Consider the following 20,095-nt stretch of genomic DNA (forward strand, 5'->3'; position numbering starts at 1 on the left):
AAAGAGCTCAGGGACAGTGCCCAGGCCCCACGACAAAAACACACACACACACACACACACACACACACACACACACACACACACACAAAAACCAAAACAAAAATAAAACAACACAAAGAAATCAAGACTGCTCAGAATTAAGTCCTAGTTTATCTTTCCAGTTTAACTTGTGGTCAAATAAGTCTACTCTCTTGCCTTCTCCCCCTCAACTAACTTATGTCCAGGCTCTGAAATGTCCTTGTTCCTTTTCATCTGAGCAAAATTCTTTCAGTTCTTCAGTACTGCTAGTCAGATACCATCTTCTGCATGATGCCTTCTGTCACTTGCTCTACACCATTTTAATACAATGGGTTTTGCCTTATATTTTTATTTCTCTGATATATGTATTGAACTATGTATTATAGTTATCTTCTCTGGAATGTATTTGATTTCCATATAAGGCTACAAAGGGGTAGAATACAGAGACATTGAGTTTTACTAGCTTCCCTATTTATCTGCGTAGCATGCCCATGATCCGGGCAAACTGGATGATGATTTTGGAAAATAATTTCATTTATGTAGCAAGAAAGAACAATAAGTTAGGAAAATATCAACCCTTAGATAAGCACCTAGAGTTCTGTCTTTGCTTTTTCCACAGATGCTTTGGAAGCCATTGAGATGCTGCAGATTGGCTAATTTTTAAGCTAACCATTTTCTTAGTAACTTTTTTTTTTTGCAGGTGAGATGCATAAAAGTCCAGAAAATAAGATATGTTTGGAATAATTTAGAAGGAGAGTTCCAAAAAATTGGGTAAGTTGTTTTACCAATTCTATCCAAGGAAGAAAAATATTAACTCAAAAATATTAACACTGAAATATATCCTTCTCATCATTATTTTAGCTCTTTGGAAGACTGGCTCAGTTCTACAAAGATACATCTAAAATTTGGATCAGGTCTGACAACAGAAGAACAAGAGATTAGGTAATCATGCTTATTGTTATCTGTATTAGCTCAAAAGGACAGTTACTAGTTAAATAGAGAGCAGTAGTTTTCTGAACTGACAAATATTTATGTCTCTATAATGTGATCTCACATATCTTCAGTGCAACCTTTTGGGTGAGGTAGATCATGTGATCTTCAAGCATATAAAGTGGAATCTGAGGTTCAGAGGGGTTTAATGGCCTTCATAGTGTCACACAGATGGGAAGAGATAGAGGAAGAACTGAGTCCCACACGTCTGATTGTAGGTTTAATACACTTTCTACTCTACATGATGCCTCTCAAGGTTATGATAATAGAGTTGAGTCTGTTTTGATCGTAATCAGGAAATACATATAATATCATGGCAATGTGGTTAAGTAGCAATTATAGAGCATCAAAACAATGCCTTGGAAGATCTGTAGCTCCACAGTTCAAAATCAATTACTAGCAGACTAACAAGGACTAGGGAGGATGCTAGAATGTCAAGAGTCTGTGTAGTTTTGAGGAAATGCCTTCTTCTATTTGGGCTTTCATTACTCAGTTGTGCAAAGGTGGAGAAGGCCTTGCTGGTCCTGTTTCTATGATTGTACTTCCGTGAACTCCATTTCTAGTACCATTGGAGAGATCCAGGGAGCCTGTCAGCATTAGATACTATGAGCTTATTAGAAATGCAGAATTTCAGAGCACACCTTGATTTTATTGACTCAGAATTTCATCACCCAGATATCTATGTTTATATTAAAGGTTGAGGAGTGCTGCTTTTAATATGCTCAGCAAAGCTATTTGAACTCAATACCTATGTGGAAGGCAAAACCAGTGTGCTTAGTGCTCTCCATAGCAAAATTGCATCTAACATGTTCTTCTGCATAAAGAAACTCATCACTGAGTCTTCAATTAGATGGAATATAATGCTGCATGGGGGGCTATTTTTGAGAGTCTAGGACCTTTCCACTTACATTAAAATATTTTATGTTCTCAGAGGACGTCTAAACAGGGGTAAGAATATAGGTACAGTATTGTCTTGTTCCTAAAAGTCTAGGTGATCTTGTTTTATTAAAATCTTAGTGATCATCCTGGTTTACCTCCATGGATCCAGACATGGGGAAAAATATAGTTGAGAACACAGGAATCCTGAATCTACTTGAACAAGACAATTGATAATATTAGACACCCAGGTTACTATTTAGAAAAATATTTACACCTTGGAGAGATTTTAGGTTAATGGAAGTAATATGTGCATCTTTGTTGTTTTTGAACCCTGGAACCCTCCCACTTCTTAGTGATAATTTTTTGGGGAGGAGAGCAGTACTGGGGATGAACTCAGGGCCTCAGCACTGTGTCTTAGCTTTCTGCTCAAAGTTAGCACTCTATCACTTGAGCCACACCTCCATTTCCAGACTTTTGGTAGTTAATTGGAGAGAAGAGTCTCTGTTGGGCTACACTGATTTGGGGGACACTCAGACCTACGAGCTTCTCCAGCCAGCAGGAGGCCAAACCGTGTCCCAATTGGGGCTAAGCCAAGATGGGGATTGAGCCAGCGAAACCACCCGTCCCAAAGCTCCCCTTAAGTTAAAGCAGACTCTGGACACAGAGATTTCCGGGAGCCGTCTGATGGACTTCTGTTTATTCAAGGGGAGGGCAATTGCATTTATTACAGTGATGATGGCGGGAAGGGGAGGGGCTTGGATTGCCTAACTAGATACTAGCGATTGGCTGATGAGCTGTCCATCATAGTGATGTCACAGAACTTCCTCTATGGGCAGAGATCATGGCCCACAGAACCGCCTCCCTGGGCTTGGCTGGCGCCATGGTGGCACATGTGCTTACATACGGAGGGTGGGGCTAGCCTAGCTCCCTCTTCCGGGGGAGGTTCCAGACCCCAGGAGAAGGTAGGAGTGGATAACAGCCAAGTAGCCCCAGGGTGGGAGAAGGGGCCTGCCTCTTAGTTATAGCCAGACCCCAACATCTCCCGCTTTTGTTTTTTAAAATAGCAGGGGGCGCTGTAAACATAAGGCTCATGTAGACATGAGGCAAATGTTGGCATAAGATATATGTGGGGCCTCTTTCATAAAAAAGGGGTAAGTGAAGGGGCCACCCATTTGGCTCAGTCCAGAGAAATTGGAGTTCTTAGCCTGTTTCTGCGCCACTCAGGATAATGCAGGCATCATTCCCCTCTTCTGGCAGTGAGGTAAAAGCAGGTTGAAGCTTTGGCAACTCTGTTGGTTCACAGCAGCCAAGGTGCTGGTAACTTAACACATGTGGTTAGTAAAAATTTTATCATAAGCATTGAGGCAAGGTGTCAAAAACCTCAACTCCCATTCCCTCCACTAGAACCCCTAAGTTTAGCTGCAGGGGAGAGACAAAAGGGAAACAACAAGGTAATAATACTCCATTCCAATATTTTGCAAGGCTGTGGGCAATATTGCCACAGCAAAACATTGCACCGAGGATGCCAGAGTCCAGGAAGCAAGCAGGGCCAGTGCTGGTCCATCGCTGATGTACAGAGGCAGGCTTTGCACACTTCCATGGAAGAACAGGAAAAATCCACCATGGTCTCTGTTTTCCTAGAGAGAACAAGAAGAAGACATTTCTCCAGAGTGAGTGCTCTGGGCTTAATTTCCCAATCTGGAAAGGCACATACAATGCTCCTTCCTGCACTGTTTTGGGAATATTTAAAAATTTTTAATATAAATTTAAGATATTTGATGTAAGCATAGCTGTCCTTAGTTGGTCATGGGGGCTGTTTCCCCCCTTTTTGTTTTTTAAAAGTGACACAGGAGGGCACCAGGCTGGGAGTATGGGTGAAGGTCATTTCTCTGGGAACTACTTCCTGCTGAAAGGGGGCGAAGTTTTCAGGGGCCGCTGATTTGTCTGGCACTGTCCAGTTTGGTTGGTAAAAGTCATCATCATTACTAGGAGAATGGTTATTAGGGCCAGAGGGTGTTATGGTCTCCTCTGGCCAGCTCCTGTAGCTTGGGCACATCAGGAAATTCCTAGGGCTGGGGCCTCCAGGGTCCAGATCTGTGTTGGGCACAGCAGTGCAGAAGGATGATGGCCATGAGCTGCAAGTTCCCAGGTGGTGACCTCAGTGAGGGATGTTATTCTGTTAAAAGAGACTTTTGCAAAGGTCAGGTAAAAGACTGACAAGTTCATAGGGCTAGTTAACATGAATGGCATAGGAGAACATACTCTGAGCATAAGCCAGAAAAGTTCCATTTAGAACATAAACCCAATTGTGGCCAATTACAAGGAAGGAGGGATAGCTGAAGGAAGTGTTTAGGGATAGTGGTCCGGTGTGGAGTAGCCAGTCAAAGGAAAAGGAAAATGGACAGGTGTGGGCATTGGTAGGTACAACTATTCCTCCTGATCTCCCGGCTCTGATTAGTTTTGAAAGGGCGAGACAAAGCGACTCCATTTAGGATGTGACATCATTTTCCTCTTACTCCTCTCCATATCCCTGTTTCCTGGACTGGCTGTGTCCCAGGAGTTCAGGTGCTTGTTGCTGGGATGGCATGCTCCCATCAGCATTCACGGGGTTTGAACTCAGGGCCTGAGCACTGTCCCTGAGTACTTCTGCTCGAGGCTAGTGCTCTACCACTTGAGCCACAGTGCTGCTTTCAGCATTCCTCTGGTTCTCTTGAGCCAAGCTTCCAGTCTGGCTCTTTGCTCTTTAATTGGGAGATGGAGTTTTAGAGAGATTTTCTTCCCCGGGCTGGCTTCGAACTGCAATCTGAGGAGTTCTAGCCATAAAAGCCCTTTTTCTATCCAATTAAAGCAACAAGGAGAACAATAGGAACAGAGCCCCATCTGTGACTTGTTGAGAATTGACCAACTTCTTGTCAGAATTCTATCATAACACTTAGAGAACAGCAGACTGAATGAGATCTATGTGCCATCAATTTAAATCATACCATTTGATCTTACCAGCAGGCGGAAGAGAGTACAAATGAAGGATAATTAGGAGGGCAAAAGGTCAGGACAATGTAAAGGTCTCAACTTCAGTGGATCTGAAGTGGCTGTGTCTTCCATCCCAAATTAGCAGGCCAGCAGGAGAGATGGGTTGCATCTGGGTAAGGCTGTAGTAGGATCTCAGAGAATCCCCTGGACAGGCTGTCACACCTCCTGCAAGATTCTACACAGACTGTTTAAAGACATTTGGAATCCCCCAGCATTTCCTGGTTGGTTGTTCTGAGTATTCTCTGGCTTTTGGAGGCTGGTGCCCTTCTGGTTTAAGCAAGGTAAAAGGATTTTTCTTTTTTTCTTTTTTTTTTTTTTTGCCAGTCCTGGGCCTTGGACTCAGGGCCTGAGCACTGTCCCTGGCTTCCTTTTGCTCAAGGCTAGCACTCTGCCACTTGAGCCACAGCGCTAGTTCTGGCCGTTTTCTGTATATGTGGTGCTGGAGAATCGAACCCAGGGCCTCGTGTATACGAGGCAAGCTCTCTTGCCACTAGGCCATATCCCCAGCCCAGGATTTTTCTTAATCACAAAATCCACATGGCTAGCTCACATTTTTTAACCTGTATTCTGTATTCTGTGAAGCAAAATGTTAATTTTGGGTCAGGAAAATTTAGGTTAATAGTCACATTTGTATAAAACGATTCTGATTCCTCGATTTTAAGAGTTTATGAGAGCACAGGAGAGAAAAATGGAAAAATAAAATCTTAATTTATACCAAATAATTGTCAGGATCAGATGTACATTTGACTTTTAACACACTGGTTTTACATCTTAGACACATTTACTTGTACCCAAACATGATCAGTTTGGGTTTAAAACCTGTTTTTGTTTTGTTTTTATAAGTTTTACCAACAGATAGACATAGACATACAGACATACAGACAATGTGCATAAGCTTTGAGCACTCTTAAAATTGTTTTTTGATTGCCATATAAGTTTTCTGGAATTCCAGTGGCAAAATAATATTATTTTGCCCATAATTTTCGAATCACGTGATCAGTTAAAAGGCAAAAAAGAAACCTTTCTTAGGAAAAAAAACTTTTACAGTTTATCTGGCAAGGAAATGAAGAAGTCACATTTTGAAAAACCAGTTTGGAGACAGGACATGAACAGAACACAGACACGCGGCATAGCTTAACACAGCAAGATATCTTTAAGCCGTTGCCCAGCCTTGGGGAATTTGGCACGCCCATCACCTGGGGTGAGGGCGGGAGGAGGCCAGCCATGCACGGGCCTCAGAAGCAGAAAGGGGGAGGGAGCGGTGCGAGGGCAAGCTGCTCCACCCCAGCGGCTCAGGACGGCGCTCTCCACATGCCGCCGCTGGCGCCCACCCCGCAAACACTGTTAGCAAATGAGGACCTGAAAACCTGGGGGGGGGGGGGGTCCTGGCCCAGACGGCAGCACCCATCCTGGGTGCCGCTGCCACCTTGTGTGCCTCTGCGCCAAGCCCTCCGTGGGACCTGTGTCGCCGCCGCTGCCGGGCGGTGCCACAGTTGGCCCAGGCCGTGCCACAGTTGGCCCGGGAGTCACCTGAGCGCCTCCCCACCAGGCTCAGACATGGGGGCCCGCGCGACGGCGCCTGCCACTCTCTGCCGCCGCCGGGGTCCGGGGGATGAGGCCAAGGCAGGTCTAAGGGCCAATCGGAATGAGGCTTTGCGCTCCTCTTCTCCTGAGCTGTGGGAGGGCTGTCTCCCTCCCACATGGCCAGGCTAAAAAGGCCAGCAGTATGTTTTAAAGTGTCCGAAAAGTCCGATCCGGTATTTTGGAGCATGAGCTTTAGTACATTGGCAGGTCGCTGCACTGATTGTGAGATTGCCCCTTGTGAATGAGGATGCCCTTCCCCCATACAGGATTGCTCAGCTTAGCCAGTGGAACTTTTAAGCCCCAGGTTTGGCCGTGCGTTCGTGTGCCCCACACTGGGCACCAATTATGTTGGGCTACACTGATTTGGGGGACACTCAGCCCTACGTGCTTCTCCAGCCGGCAGGAGGCCAGAGCGTGTCCTGATTGGGGCTAAGCCGAGATGGGGATCAAGCTGGTGAAACCACCCATCCCAAAGCCCCCCTTACATTTAAGAGCAGACACTGGACAGGAAGATTTCGGGGAGCCATCTGATGGACTTCCGTTTATTCAGGGGGAGGGCAATTGCATTTATTATAGTGATGACGGTAGGAAGGGGAGGGCTTGGATTGCCTAACTAGGTACTGGCGATTGGCTGACGAGCTGTCCATCATAGTGATGTCACAGAACTTCCTCTATGGGCAGAGATCATGGCCCACAGAACCGCCTCCCCTGGGCTTGGCTGGCACCATGGTGGCACACATGTTTACAGATGGAGGGCAGGGCTGGCTTAGCTCCCTCTTCCAGGGGAGGTTCCAGACCCTGGGAGAAGGTAGGAGTGGCTAACAGCCAAGTAGCCCCAGGGCAGAAGGGGCTTGCCTCTTAGGTATAGCCAGACCCCCACAAGTCTCCAATAATTTCCTACCCTGGCTGGCTTCAAACCATGATCTTAGATCATGTAGTAGCCTCCTGATTATAGTCATGAAGCACTAATGTCCAGCTTTCCTAACTTGAATTTTGGAAAGGATTAGAATGTTTTATCTCAAGGGAGGCATCAGTGGATCCAAGAAGAGAAAAGGATCTTGGAGTAGACCCTTGTCTGGAATGGGTAGGAAATGAATTTCTTGTCACTATGAGTGACTGAGTGATTTATTATCTCTCCTTGCAGGAGGCTCATATGTGGGCCTAATACTATTGATGTTGAAATCACACCTATCTGGAAACTGCTCATCAAGGAGGTAATTGTTCCAGTATCTTCTATTGGTGGTAGATAGAAAACAAAGACATTTTGGTCCCAGTCAAACTATCAGAAGTGCTACTGGCTAATAAGTATAATTGGGAGATATTTTAAAAAGAATTCCAGGCATTTTTTCCTTCCTTCCTTCCTTCCTTCCTTCCTTCCTTCCTTCCTTCCTTCCTTCCTTCCTTCCTTCCCTCCCTCCCCCCCTCCCTTCCTCCCTTCTTTTCTTCTTTCTTTCTTTGGGCTTGAACTCAGGGTCTGGGCATTGTCCCTGAGCTGTTTTGCTCAAGGTTAGCACTCTACCACTTTGAGTCGCAGCCCCACTTCTGGATTTCTGTTGGTTAATTGAAGACAGGCATCTCACTGACTCTCCTGCCCGGGCTGGCTTTGAAACCTGATCCTTAGATCTCAGCCTCCTGAATAGCTAGGATTACAAGTATGAGCCACTAGCTCCCAGCTCAGGCTCAGGCATGTTTCCTCTCCTCTCCTCTCCGCAACTCTCCTCTCCTCTCCTCTCGTCTCCTCTCCTCCCCTCCCCTCCCCTCCCCTCTCCCTTCCCCTCCCCTCCCCTCCCGTCCTCTCCTCTCCTCTTTAATCAAAGGCCAGAATTTCCATTCCCATTGGTGAGACTGATGGTGAACAAGTGGAGGACATAGTTGTTTTTAACCAAAGCAGTATTACAGCGATTGGAGCTAACATCTGTTCTCTCTAGTTCTATCTAAACTGAAGTGAATCACTTTCATTCTGCTCACCTCTTTACTCATGGAGAAATGTAGAATTTCTTAAAGTCTTTGACTACAGCAGCTCTTTGGTCACAGAGAGGAACTATAGACTAGAAAGTGACTTTGTAAACCAGAACCAATACTTTACCTTTCTAAAGGCCAGGAAATGTATATAGGAGGTGTTATATCTACATAACCAATGATGACTGCCATTTTGGCAATACTTGGTAAGTTGTAGCAGAGATTTAAACTAAATTCTCTGGGTCAGAGCACCTTAAAGTGTTTTAAGTCTTGACTTGGGTGACAGTCACAGCTGTGTGACCTTGGGCACATTTTTCAAGATACAAGGCTTAGTTTCCTCATATTTTACAATGTAGTTAAATGTTCACTTTTGGTCTATGGGGTAATTAGGAGGATGAAATGAGCTAATTCAAGTCAAGTTCCTTAGCTCAGTGTCTGTACATGGAAATTCCTGATAGAATGGAATGAGAAGAAAGCTAGCAGTATCGTGTGGAATAACCAATGCCATGACTGGTTATAAAAACAAGCTAAAAACAGCTATGTGTGAAGCCTAAATATCACCTTTATCTTCCTGTGTGTTGTCTGCCCACAGGTTTTAAATCCATTTTATATATTTCAACTCTTCAGTGTCTGTTTGTGGTTCAGTGAAGACTACAAAGAATATGCTTTTGCCATCATAATCATGTCCATCATTTCCATTGCTCTGACTGTGTATGACCTGAGAGAGGTGAGTTTCCCCATGACTCCTGCATCTCAGAAAAAGAGTAATAGTGATTTCACTGGTATTTCCTCAGAAAGATGCAGCATGGAATTGTCATTGTCCAGTCTATGCTAAACAAAACCATGTTTGTAACTATGTGGCACAATTATCAATGATCAACATATTTGTTCTTTTCGTCATACCCTAAATCCTAGTCTTTCTGATGAAGGAATATGGTCATTATGAGATCTTCTCCTCTTTATGTTGGGGTGGTATGCATTTGTCCAACTCTAGTTCTAACTCTTGAGTTTCTTTATTGCCTTCATCAGGGTATCAGGTGAGGCTGGAAAAATTGTACAGACAGATAGCTGTTCTCACTATAAATCCATGAGTGCAAGCGTTCCATACATCTCTGATCAAGAAATTCTCCCGTTCTTCAAGATTTAGAATTCTCAAAGCATTGGCTCCTTTAGTTTCCTGAGGTGCCCATCTTTCCATCATCCACTTTTCCTCTAATTCAGCAGATAATCTCACTACTCATTTCCCAGAGATGATAGAAACCTAGCAGGAATTTGCTTAACTCCTCTCTTTCCCATTGTGAACTGATTCCTCCTCTAGACCTGCATTTTCTCTTCTCTCATCATAATCACCTCTACCTGTGCCTGAGAAACCATGCTTTCTTTCCTGTCTTCTTTGGGTTCCAATACAGTCCACGAGTGACTCCTTTCCTCTCCCTCTCCCCAAGAGCCTTCTCATCAATGCTAAAACATTCTCAATCTTCTCCAGCTCAAAGTATTCCCCTCATACTTTCACCTTCAGCTCCTACTGTATCTTTCTTCTTCCCTTGGAAAAACGTCTTGAGTATTTCTGGTCACTTGCCTCAACTTACCATTTCACTTCATTCTTCCTTTCTACTGCCATGCATGCTGATGATCTACTTCCCTCTCACAACTCCATTTAACAACTCTTGTTAAGATCACCTTTACAATCTTAAAACTCACAGTTCTAAAATTAAAACAATTAATTAGCTAGAATTTTTCCTTAATAGAAGTGGCAATATATGGGCATGGTAAAAATAAAATTTCCACCACACCCAAATAATGTAAATAAACATTAAGAATTCCTCCCATTCAAAATTTCCCAGTGCCCAGGTTACCTTTTACAAAAAAATCTACTAGGACCAGATGTTCTGTATATTTTGCATAGTATTAAATACAAATTTGTTAATTTGTTTCCTAGAACAGAAGTGTATGATGTATATATTAAGTATTCTCTTTAGTTCTTGCATTTTTTTACCTCATATAGCTTGAATATTTTTTCATGCCTGACAAATATATTTTTGCCATAGTTCATAAGTCTAATATTAATAGTGTTTTAAAAGTTGTTTCTACTATTTTTGTTAGTAAATCAAAGCTGTGAAAATCTCTGCATATTTACTTTTCATAATATACATCTAGATATGTTACATGGATAAATTATAAAAATATGTAACAAACATTTACATAATGAGTAATTATAGTATATCTATATCTATATTGACATAGGAATGTGATATATCTGTAACTGGAATTATTTAGTCATAAGTTCACTTTTTTAAGGGTAGGAATTTTTTTAAGTATGGCTTTTTACAAAGTATGGTCAGTTTATATTCTTCTTGACATTAGGAAGTGCACATTAATGAAAGAATAAGTTCGTACCAGAAAGCCCGTTAACCTTACCTTATTCTGTTCTTCATTCTTAGGATTTACTTAGCAGATTTACGAATAATTGGAAGCCAGGAGATTTAGGGATATCATACATGATGAAGCCAGGATTTTTGTAAAAACCACCCTAAGTGACTGGGAATGTTAACTCCTCCAGAACTAGTTAGGACGTCTCCTGCTTAAGAATTTTTAGTTATTGAAAAATTAGATATAATTTTATTATGCTTCTCTTTAGTCTCTTCTTAATGATTCCCTCTCACTGCTCCTATATTTCATATATTACAACTAGTACAAGGAAATAGCAGGGGCGACTAAACTTCTTGTGCAACTATGGACTAGTAACTCCGATACAGGACAGCCCTCAAACTGAAATAACAGTTATTTAGACTATTTCAACATACACACATATTGAATGATACATGTTCTTGATATTATTTACTGAAAAGAACAGTCCACAGATTTGAGATTCTCAAAAGTTCTTTTGAGTAGAAAGAGAATGCTGAGAAATTCTTTTCTGCTAAAGAATACACAGTTATTACTGAGCAAAGGTTCTTTTTAGTTGCATATCAGATTACTCAGCCCTTCATGTCTGGCTAGTTACACTGGCAATGAGTCAGGGTTCCTTCTTCACAAAGAGCCAGCATCTTGCCAAGTAATACCTGGAACATAAACTCAAACAGACAAATCTTTCTCTGTTTTTCCTTTTTCTTTTTTTTCTTTTTTCTTTTCTTTTTTTTTTTTAGCAATCTGTAAAACTCCATCGTCTAGTTGAATCACACAATAGAATTACAGTCCCTGTATGTGGAAGAAAAGGTAAGTTCCATTCTTTGAGATCCATAAGTTATCCATGTGGAGTCAGAAATGACTTCAACTTGTGCTTCTGAAGGTACCTTCCACTGTCATGTTCATATGTAACTTTCTTATACATTTGCTTAGGGACACATGTGAAATCCTTTTACCTTAACAAGGAAACTTACTTTCTTGGGGTTGAATTAACATATGATTAACTGGTTAGATTTACAGTGTATAATTTCATATGTTCTTGATATCCATATGTACCCTCCCCAAACATAACCACTATGAAGAAAATAGAAAATTCATTACCTCCTAAATTGTTTCCAATTGTATTTACTCCCCCTTAGTCACCTCTACACTTGGGCAGGCATTTGTGTTTTTTTTCCTATTATCTTTCAATTTCAAATTTAGTAGATATATGTGGTGCAATTTTTTCTTTAAGACTATATTTTGGGTTAATTTGGGGGTGTATAAATAGCACATTCATTTTTATTGCAGAGTACTTAATGAGATGAATATATCATTTTGTTCATCCATTCACCTGTTGATGAATATTTGGATTGCTTTTAGCTTTCTATAATTACAAATAATGATGATGTGAATATTTAGGCATGGGTATTTTTTTTTTAGACCCAAATTTTCATTTCTCATCAGAAAGTACCCAGCTAAGGCATGGCTGTGCCATCTGCTAGATAGGTGTTGAACATATAAAGAAGCTCCCAAAATCTTTTCCAAAATGTTATTTACATTAACATCAGCAGTGTAGGAGAGTCCCATTTGAGCATATCCTTGCCAACCCTTGGTATGATTGTCTTTTTAATTTTACCCACTTTCCTATGTAGAATTATGACTAATCACTTGGAGCATCTTTTCAAATGTTTGCCTCTTGTATTCTTTCGAAATATGTATTCAAATATTCTGTTTGTTATGTTGTTTTCTCATCAAATTTGCGATCTTTGTCAGACATATGATTTGTAAGTATTTTCTCTTAGTCTGTGACTTATAATTTGCAACATCTTTTAGAGGGCAGATATTTTAGCTTTTCTTAAAGTTGAGTTTATCAGGTCCATCTATTGTCAACCATACTTTTGATTTCTTATCTATGATACTTTTGCCTAAGGTACAGCTATGAAGATTTCCCCATATTGTTTTCTAGAGTTTTATAGATTGAATCTTCATTGTAATTTGATTTTTATTATATTGATGAAATGGATTGGACTTCTTTTGCAGATTGAACATGGACTTTGTAGATGGAAGTTTGTGTTTTGCAAACAGATGTTTCAGTGTTCTCATTCCATTTGTGAAAAAGATGATTGTCCTCCAGTGACTCACTTTTGTGCTTTGTCAAGTGCAGTTGTCCCTATCCTGGTGGAACTATTTCTAGACTCTTTGTCCTGTTCCATTTTTCTTCCTTGTCTTCTACCATTGTTACATGGTGCCATTTTATTCAGTATGTCTAGTAGTAGGCCTTCAGTTTTCTTCTTTTCCATTTATTTTTGATATGGTAGACTCTATTCCTTTCCATATAATTTTTAGAATCAGCTTCTCAATTTCTTGTGGTGGTGGTGGTGGTGGTGGTGGTGGTGTGTGTGTGGTATTAGGGTTTGGACTCAGGTCATGGGCACTGTCTCTTAGCTTTTTTCTCACAAGGCTAGCGCTTAAGCTCCAATTTTGGCTTTTTTATGGTTAATTGGAGATATGAATCTCACAAACTTTCCTATCAAGGCTGGTTTGGAATGATGATCCTCAGACCTCAGCCTCACAAGTAGCTAGGATTTGAGGTGTTAGCCATTGGAACCCTGAAAACCTTTCAATTTCTTAAAAAAATGTGATGGTACTGTGAGTGGGTTTATGTTGAATCTAAACACTAATTTCTGGAATATGATAATTTGGAATTTTTGCCTTATGGATTTGGTATATTTCTCTATTTATTTGGGTCTTTTTAAATTTCATTCCACAGTGTTTTGTAGTTTTCAGGTGTATGAGTCATTTTTATTATTCACTTAAATTATATATCACTTTTTAATTTTTTTATCACTTTTATTATCTTTTTTTTTAAACTTTTTTTTTTTTTGTCAGTCCTGTGGCTTGAACTCAGGGCCTGAGCATTATCCCTGGCTTCTTTATGCTCAAAGCTAGCACTCTTCCACTTGAGCCACAGTGCCACTTCTGGCTTTTTCTGTTTATGTGGTACTGAGGAATTGAACCCAGGGCTTCATGCATGCAAGGCAAGGACTCTGCCACTAAGCCATATTCCCAGCCTACTTTTATTATCTTTAAATTGTTGTACAAAAGGGTTTCAATTCAACATGTCCATTTATAAACACAAAGCATCTTGATCAATGTCACCCTTCTACCATCCCTCCCTCCTTCCTAACCCCACCCATTCCCTCATTTCTTAGTTCCATTTGCACATTTGTACATTGAGTACTCATGAGTATATTCTCCTACCATTACGTGTATGAATTTTCCATATTCTTTATCAGATTTATCCTTAAGAGAATCATAGTTTTTGTCACTATAAAAATTTTAAGTGTTAATTGTTTTCATTCTCTAGTAGCTTCTTATGTGTGTGTGTTGATCATAGTTTATTGTGTATGGAAGAGGAGAGTCTCTGATAATTTGGCAGCTCCTTCTATTTGAGCAATTTTCTCTTCCATGCTCTGTCCAGTGACCTCACACTACTGTCTTCTCCATAGACTCCACTCTCATCTGTCTTCTGGTCTCAGGACCATCTGGTGTTTCTTTCCCCAAACAATGGCTTGAGAACTCTTTCAAAGGCAGCAAGTTGGCTAAATAATGGAGCATTTTATTATAGTTTTTGTTGCCGTCTATTATGTTGCTTGAGATTTAGTGTTCCCAAAGCATTGTTTTATAGAGTTCATATGGTTTTTGGATGTCTCGGGTAGGAAGATAAATCTGGTTTTTCTTATTCCACCTTAGTTAGAAGTAAATTTTGTTTTCATTTTTTAACAATGTCGTCTTTTTTTTCTAACTTTTTATGGTGAAACATTTTGGGCAGATACCACATTAGAAAAAATGTGATAATAAAACCCCATTTGTCTCTTGCCCAGACTGAATAATTATCAACTCATTGTATCTCAAAAAAAATCTGTTTTTGCTAACTCCCTTACAGTGGATTACTTCACAACTATTTACATATCACTTTATTTGAAAATTTAGTATATCGTTCTAAATAGAAACTCTTTCAACATTCTTTTTGCATCTAAAACAACTCCCATTGCTTTTAAGTATATCAATAGCGTAGTGCTCTAAATTCCTTCATTGAATCAAATTAAGAATATGCATCATACCTAAAATACACATATATTAATTTATATGCATATGAGGATGGTTAATAAAATGTGAATATATATATATACTTTAATGTCAAATATATTGTTTTGTTCCAAATCAAGATCTCCATATCCTGTTAAAGATCTCTTAAGTTTATTTTAATCCACAAGTTTCCTTCTCCATGGCTTATTTTTTCTCTTGTAAGTTTTTATTGATGAAAATGAATGGTTTGATGTGTGGTTAGCACAGTCTAGCTCTATTGATTGCATACTTATGGAGTTATTTAGTAAACATGCTTTCAATTTTATTTATGTCTTATATTTGTAGTTAGAGCTAGAACTTAAGTTTTGCTAGTTTTTTTTTTTTTTTTTTTTGGCCAGTCCTGGGCCTTGAACTCAGGGCCTGAGCACTGTCCCTGGCTTCCTTTTTTGCTCAAGGCTAGCACTCTGCCACTTGAGCCACAGCGCCACTCCTGGCCGTTTTCTGTATATGTGGTGCTGGGGAATTGAACCCAGGGCCTCATGTATACGAGGCAAGCTCTCTTGCCACTAGGCCATATCCCCAGCCCCTAGAACTTAAGTTTTGACATACTTATTTTTGACATTATATACTAAAAAACATTTAATAACCAATTGTCTTCTTTTTGTATAGTAATAGACTTGGATTCTCATTGCTTAGATATATCATATTTCATTAGAAATTAAAAATGTTTATTTCCACCATGCCATTTTACCTATTAGGTTATTTCTATAAGAAAAACACTCCTCAACTAAAGGATTACTCCTGAATTACTGATACTTTCTCTTCATTTGCAAGCTTTTAAATTAAGAGACTAATCATGTAGTGTCTTCCAAAGGCACTTTATTTGCATATAAATGATTTTTTATGCCCTTTCTCCATGCACGGGGGGGGGGGGGGGGAATGGAGCAGAGAGAAGTCCCTACTCTCATGTAGAGAATGGGTGATCAATGTATATGAGACTTGTTGCTAGATGCCCTAACAAAGGCACTTTTTTTTTAGTTCATGGTATTCGATACAGTTGGTACCATTTCCACCCACTACAGTTTTGTTACTATTTTTGCTCAAATTTGTCCAATCTTTCTTTTATAAGCTCTTCAGTTGGCTCAAAGGTGGTTTTATTTTCTGACTTGGCCTCTAATAATCATTGAGGGTTTTACTAAGCTCATTTGAACTTTGGTATCTCAAACCCAGACATAATAACTTTTCCTTAGACTGTGGATATGGTACTTAGACATCTCAATTAGAGTGTAAGGTGTTAGTCATTGTTTAACCAGAGATATTTCAAAGGATCTCTATTTTAAAAGATAAAATACATTTTGAGTTCATGCTGACAGTTCCATCTCAAGTTTAGTTAGAACTAGGGATTTTTAATGTAATTTTGTACTAAATGTTCCAATTCTTGATGATAGAAACAACTTGTTTATTTGCTTTACGCTGTTGTATACAGTAATCTCAGAGTAACAAACCAACATTCTCAGCATCAAAATGAGTTCCCAAAAACTTTGGATGTGATATCTCAGTGGAAATGCATAAATTCTATATTTAAGGCAATTTGCTTTAAAGTCATTCATAAATATTTCTTTCTTTGGTTAGCCAGCAGTTTGATAGTTCATTTCACTCATTTTCTTTTAGTTGAGCTTTCAAAATTTATTTTTGTTTTGTTTTTCATAGACATATTCTAGATATTTATCTTCATGGTTTGTTTGAAAGTCAGGAAATGTTCAGAAGAATTTTGCTCTTCCTCCTCACCTCTCAACCTTGTGCCCTTCTTCTCTTCATAATAATTAGATGTTCAGTTTTTTTTTATATAAAAAGATTCTTAAATGTATATTCAAGTTAGATACAAATTAATAGCTGTTTGTTTAGATAAAAAATAAGATTCACACATGAAAGGTAAAGAATCACATGGTTATATCTCTTGGTACAGAAAAGGCATTTGATAAAATCCAGTACCCATTTATGATAAAAGCCCTGGAAAAACTGGGATTCAAGGGAACATTCCTGAATACAACAAAGGCAGTCTATGACAAACCAACAGCAAGCATAATTCTAAACAGTGAAAAGCTAAAGCCTTTCCCTATAAATCAGGAGCAAGACAGGGATGTCCACTCTCTCCCCTCCTCTTCAACATAGTACTAGAATTCCTAGCCAGAGCAACTAGGGAAGAAGAAAACTTAAAGAGGATCCAAATAGGAAAAGATGAAATTAAACTTTCTCTCTTCACAGATGACATGATCCTATACCTAAAGAACCCCATAGACTCTACCCCCAAGCTACTAGAGCTGATCCAAAGCTTTGGCAAAGTAGCAGGATATGAAATAAACCCTCAAAACACAACCGCCTTTCTATATGCTAATGACCCGGAGACTGAGGCTGAAATCAGGAAAACAGCTCCTTTTGCAGTAGCCTCAAACTACATAAAATACTTAGGAATTACACTAACCAAAGAAGTGAAAGACCTCTATGATGAGTACTTTAAAACATGAAAAACGAAATTAGGGAAGAATTAAGGAAATGGAAAAACCTCCCATGCTCCTGGATTGGGAGGATTAACACTATCAAAATGGCAATATTGCCAAAGGCTATCCACAAATTCAATGCAATACCCATCAATATCCCAACACCATTCTTTAATGAAATAGAGGCAGCAATCAAGAAATTCATATGGAACAATAAAAGAGCCAGAATAGCAAAAACAATCCTAAGCAGAAAGAACAGTGCTGGAGGAATTACAATACCCAACTTCAAGCTGTATTATAAAGCTATAGTAATAAAAACAGCTTGGTGTTCACACCAGAACAGGCCTGAAGACCAAGGGAACAGAATTGAAGACCCAGAAATGATCCCACAGAACTATGCCTACTTAATTTTTGATAAAGGAGCTAAAAAAATAGGATGGAAGAAAGACAGCCTCTTTAACAAATGGTGCTGGCAAAACTGGTTCAACACCTGCAACAAACTAAAACTAGATCCTTATATATCATCCTGCACCAAAATCAATTCCAAATGGATCAAAGACCTCGAAATTAAAATAGATACCCTGAAAACACTAAAAGAAGGAGTAGGAGAAACACTTGGGCTCCTTGGCACAGGATGGAACTTCCTTAACAAAGACCCAGAAGGATACAAATCAAAGAAAGGTTGGACAAATGGGACTGCATCAAACTGCAGAGCTTCTGCAGGGCAAAGGACATAGCTCGCAAGATAAGCAGAAAGCCCACAGATTGGGAAAAGATCTTTACCGGCCATACAAGGGACAAAGGCCTCATATCTAAAATCTATGCAGAACTAAAAAAATTAAATTCCTCCACAACAAACCCGCAAAGAACCAACAGCCCCCTCAACAAGTTGGCTAAAGACTTACAAAGAGATTTCTCTGATGAGGAAATGAGAATGGCCAAGAGACATTTGAAAAAGTGCTCTACATCACTGGCCATAAAAAAAAAATGCAAATCAAAACAACGTTGAGATTCCATCTCACCCCAGTAAGAATGTCCTATATCAAGAAAACTAAGAATAATAAATGTCGGAGGGGATGTGGCCAAAAGGGAACCCTACTTTATTGTTGGTGGGAATGTAAACTGGTTCAGCCACTCTGGCAAGAGGTATGGAGATTCCTCAGAAGGCTCAACATAGAGCTCCCCTATGACCCAGCAGCCCCACTTTTGGGCATCTACCCAAAAGACCACAAACAAGAACACACTAAAATCACCAGCACAACAATGTTCATTGCAGCACAATTTGTCATAGCTAAAATAGGGAACCAACCCAGATGCCCCTCAGTAGACAAATGGATCAGGAAAATGTGGTCCATATACACAATGGAATTTTATGCCTCTATTAGAAAGAATGACATTGTCCCATTTGTAAGGAAATGGAAGGACTTGGAAAAAAATTATGCTAAGTGAAGTGAGCCAGACCCAAAGAAACATGGACTATATGGTCTCCCTCATAGGGAATAATTAGCACAGGTTTAGGCTAGTCACAGCAGAGGATCACAAGAGCCAAATAGCTATGCCCTTATGAACGCATAAGTTGATGCTAAATGAAATGAACTCCATGTTATTGAGAAGACTGTTATATCACTGTTGTAATTACTTTCAGCATGCCATGTGAAACCGTTCTCTATTCTTGATGATCCTCTTGTATCCCCTTCTGGTAGTTGTACCCACACTATCACTGTATCTTATCTGAGTACACTGGGCACTGTATATACTGGTATTAGAACTAGGGAAGTGAAAGGGAATATCAAAATCAAGAGACAAAGGATAAAAAGAGAAACGACTCCAAAAGCAATTCTTGCAAAACCATTTGATGTAAACCAACTGAACAACTCATGGAGGAAGAGGGGAAGGGGCAGGGGGGAGGGGGGGAATGAGGGAGGAGGTAACAAACAGTACAAGTAATGTACCCAAGGCCTACCGTATGAAACTGTAACCTCTCTGTACATCACTTTGACAATAAATAAGAAAAACAAAAACAAAAAACAAAAAACCCCAACAAGATTCACACATGAATACTTTTAAGACAAAATATATTTATCTAATACAACATATACTTTTACAACAGATATGGGTCTTTGAAGCATGTTACTGTTGTATACATTTTACATATGCAAATAGCTGTGCACATACTTATTCACTCATTATTTCAGCTGCATAGTACTTTTTTTTTTTTTTTTTTTTTTTTTTTGGCCAGTCCTGGGCCTTGGACTCAGGGCCTGAGCACTGTCCCTGGCTTCTTCCCGCTCAAGGCTAGCACTCCGCCACTTGAGCCACAGCGCCGCTTCTGGCCGTTTTTCTGTATATGTGGTGCTGGGGAATCGAACCTAGGGCCTCGTGTATCCGAGGCAGGCACTCTTGCCACTAGGCTATCTCCCCAGCCCTGCATAGTACTCTTGTGTGGAGGAATTTTTATTCATTTAGTTGGTCCTCTGTTGGAAAAAAAAAATCAGTCACTATTATCAATTTTGCAGTAGTGTAATGGTTTGCATTTAAGGCAGTAACAAAAGAATCTCCTAACAAAGCAAAGCCCTGGACCAGATGGATGCAGTGTCATATTGTACCAGAACTATAAAGAACTAGCACCAATACTCCTCAAATTTTTTGAACACCACTGA

The 20,095-nt window shown here is 39.9% G+C and overlaps 1 protein-coding gene across 1 annotated transcript in view; it reads left to right on the top strand.

Moving 5' to 3' along the window:
- Positions 1 to 20,095, top strand: part of Atp13a4 (ATPase 13A4) — a 160,232-nt gene that overhangs the window by 81,683 nt on the left and 58,454 nt on the right. Inside the window, exons 5-9 of the mRNA XM_048345836.1 lie at positions 719 to 789; positions 880 to 960; positions 7,646 to 7,715; positions 9,053 to 9,187; positions 11,607 to 11,676. Coding sequence (XP_048201793.1) covers positions 719 to 789; positions 880 to 960; positions 7,646 to 7,715; positions 9,053 to 9,187; positions 11,607 to 11,676 — 427 coding nt within the window. The remainder of the gene's footprint in view (positions 1 to 718; positions 790 to 879; positions 961 to 7,645; positions 7,716 to 9,052; positions 9,188 to 11,606; positions 11,677 to 20,095) is intronic.

This window comes from Perognathus longimembris, chromosome 5 (assembly GCF_023159225.1).
Source record: "Perognathus longimembris pacificus isolate PPM17 chromosome 5, ASM2315922v1, whole genome shotgun sequence".
Taxonomy (NCBI): domain Eukaryota; kingdom Metazoa; phylum Chordata; class Mammalia; order Rodentia; family Heteromyidae; genus Perognathus; species Perognathus longimembris.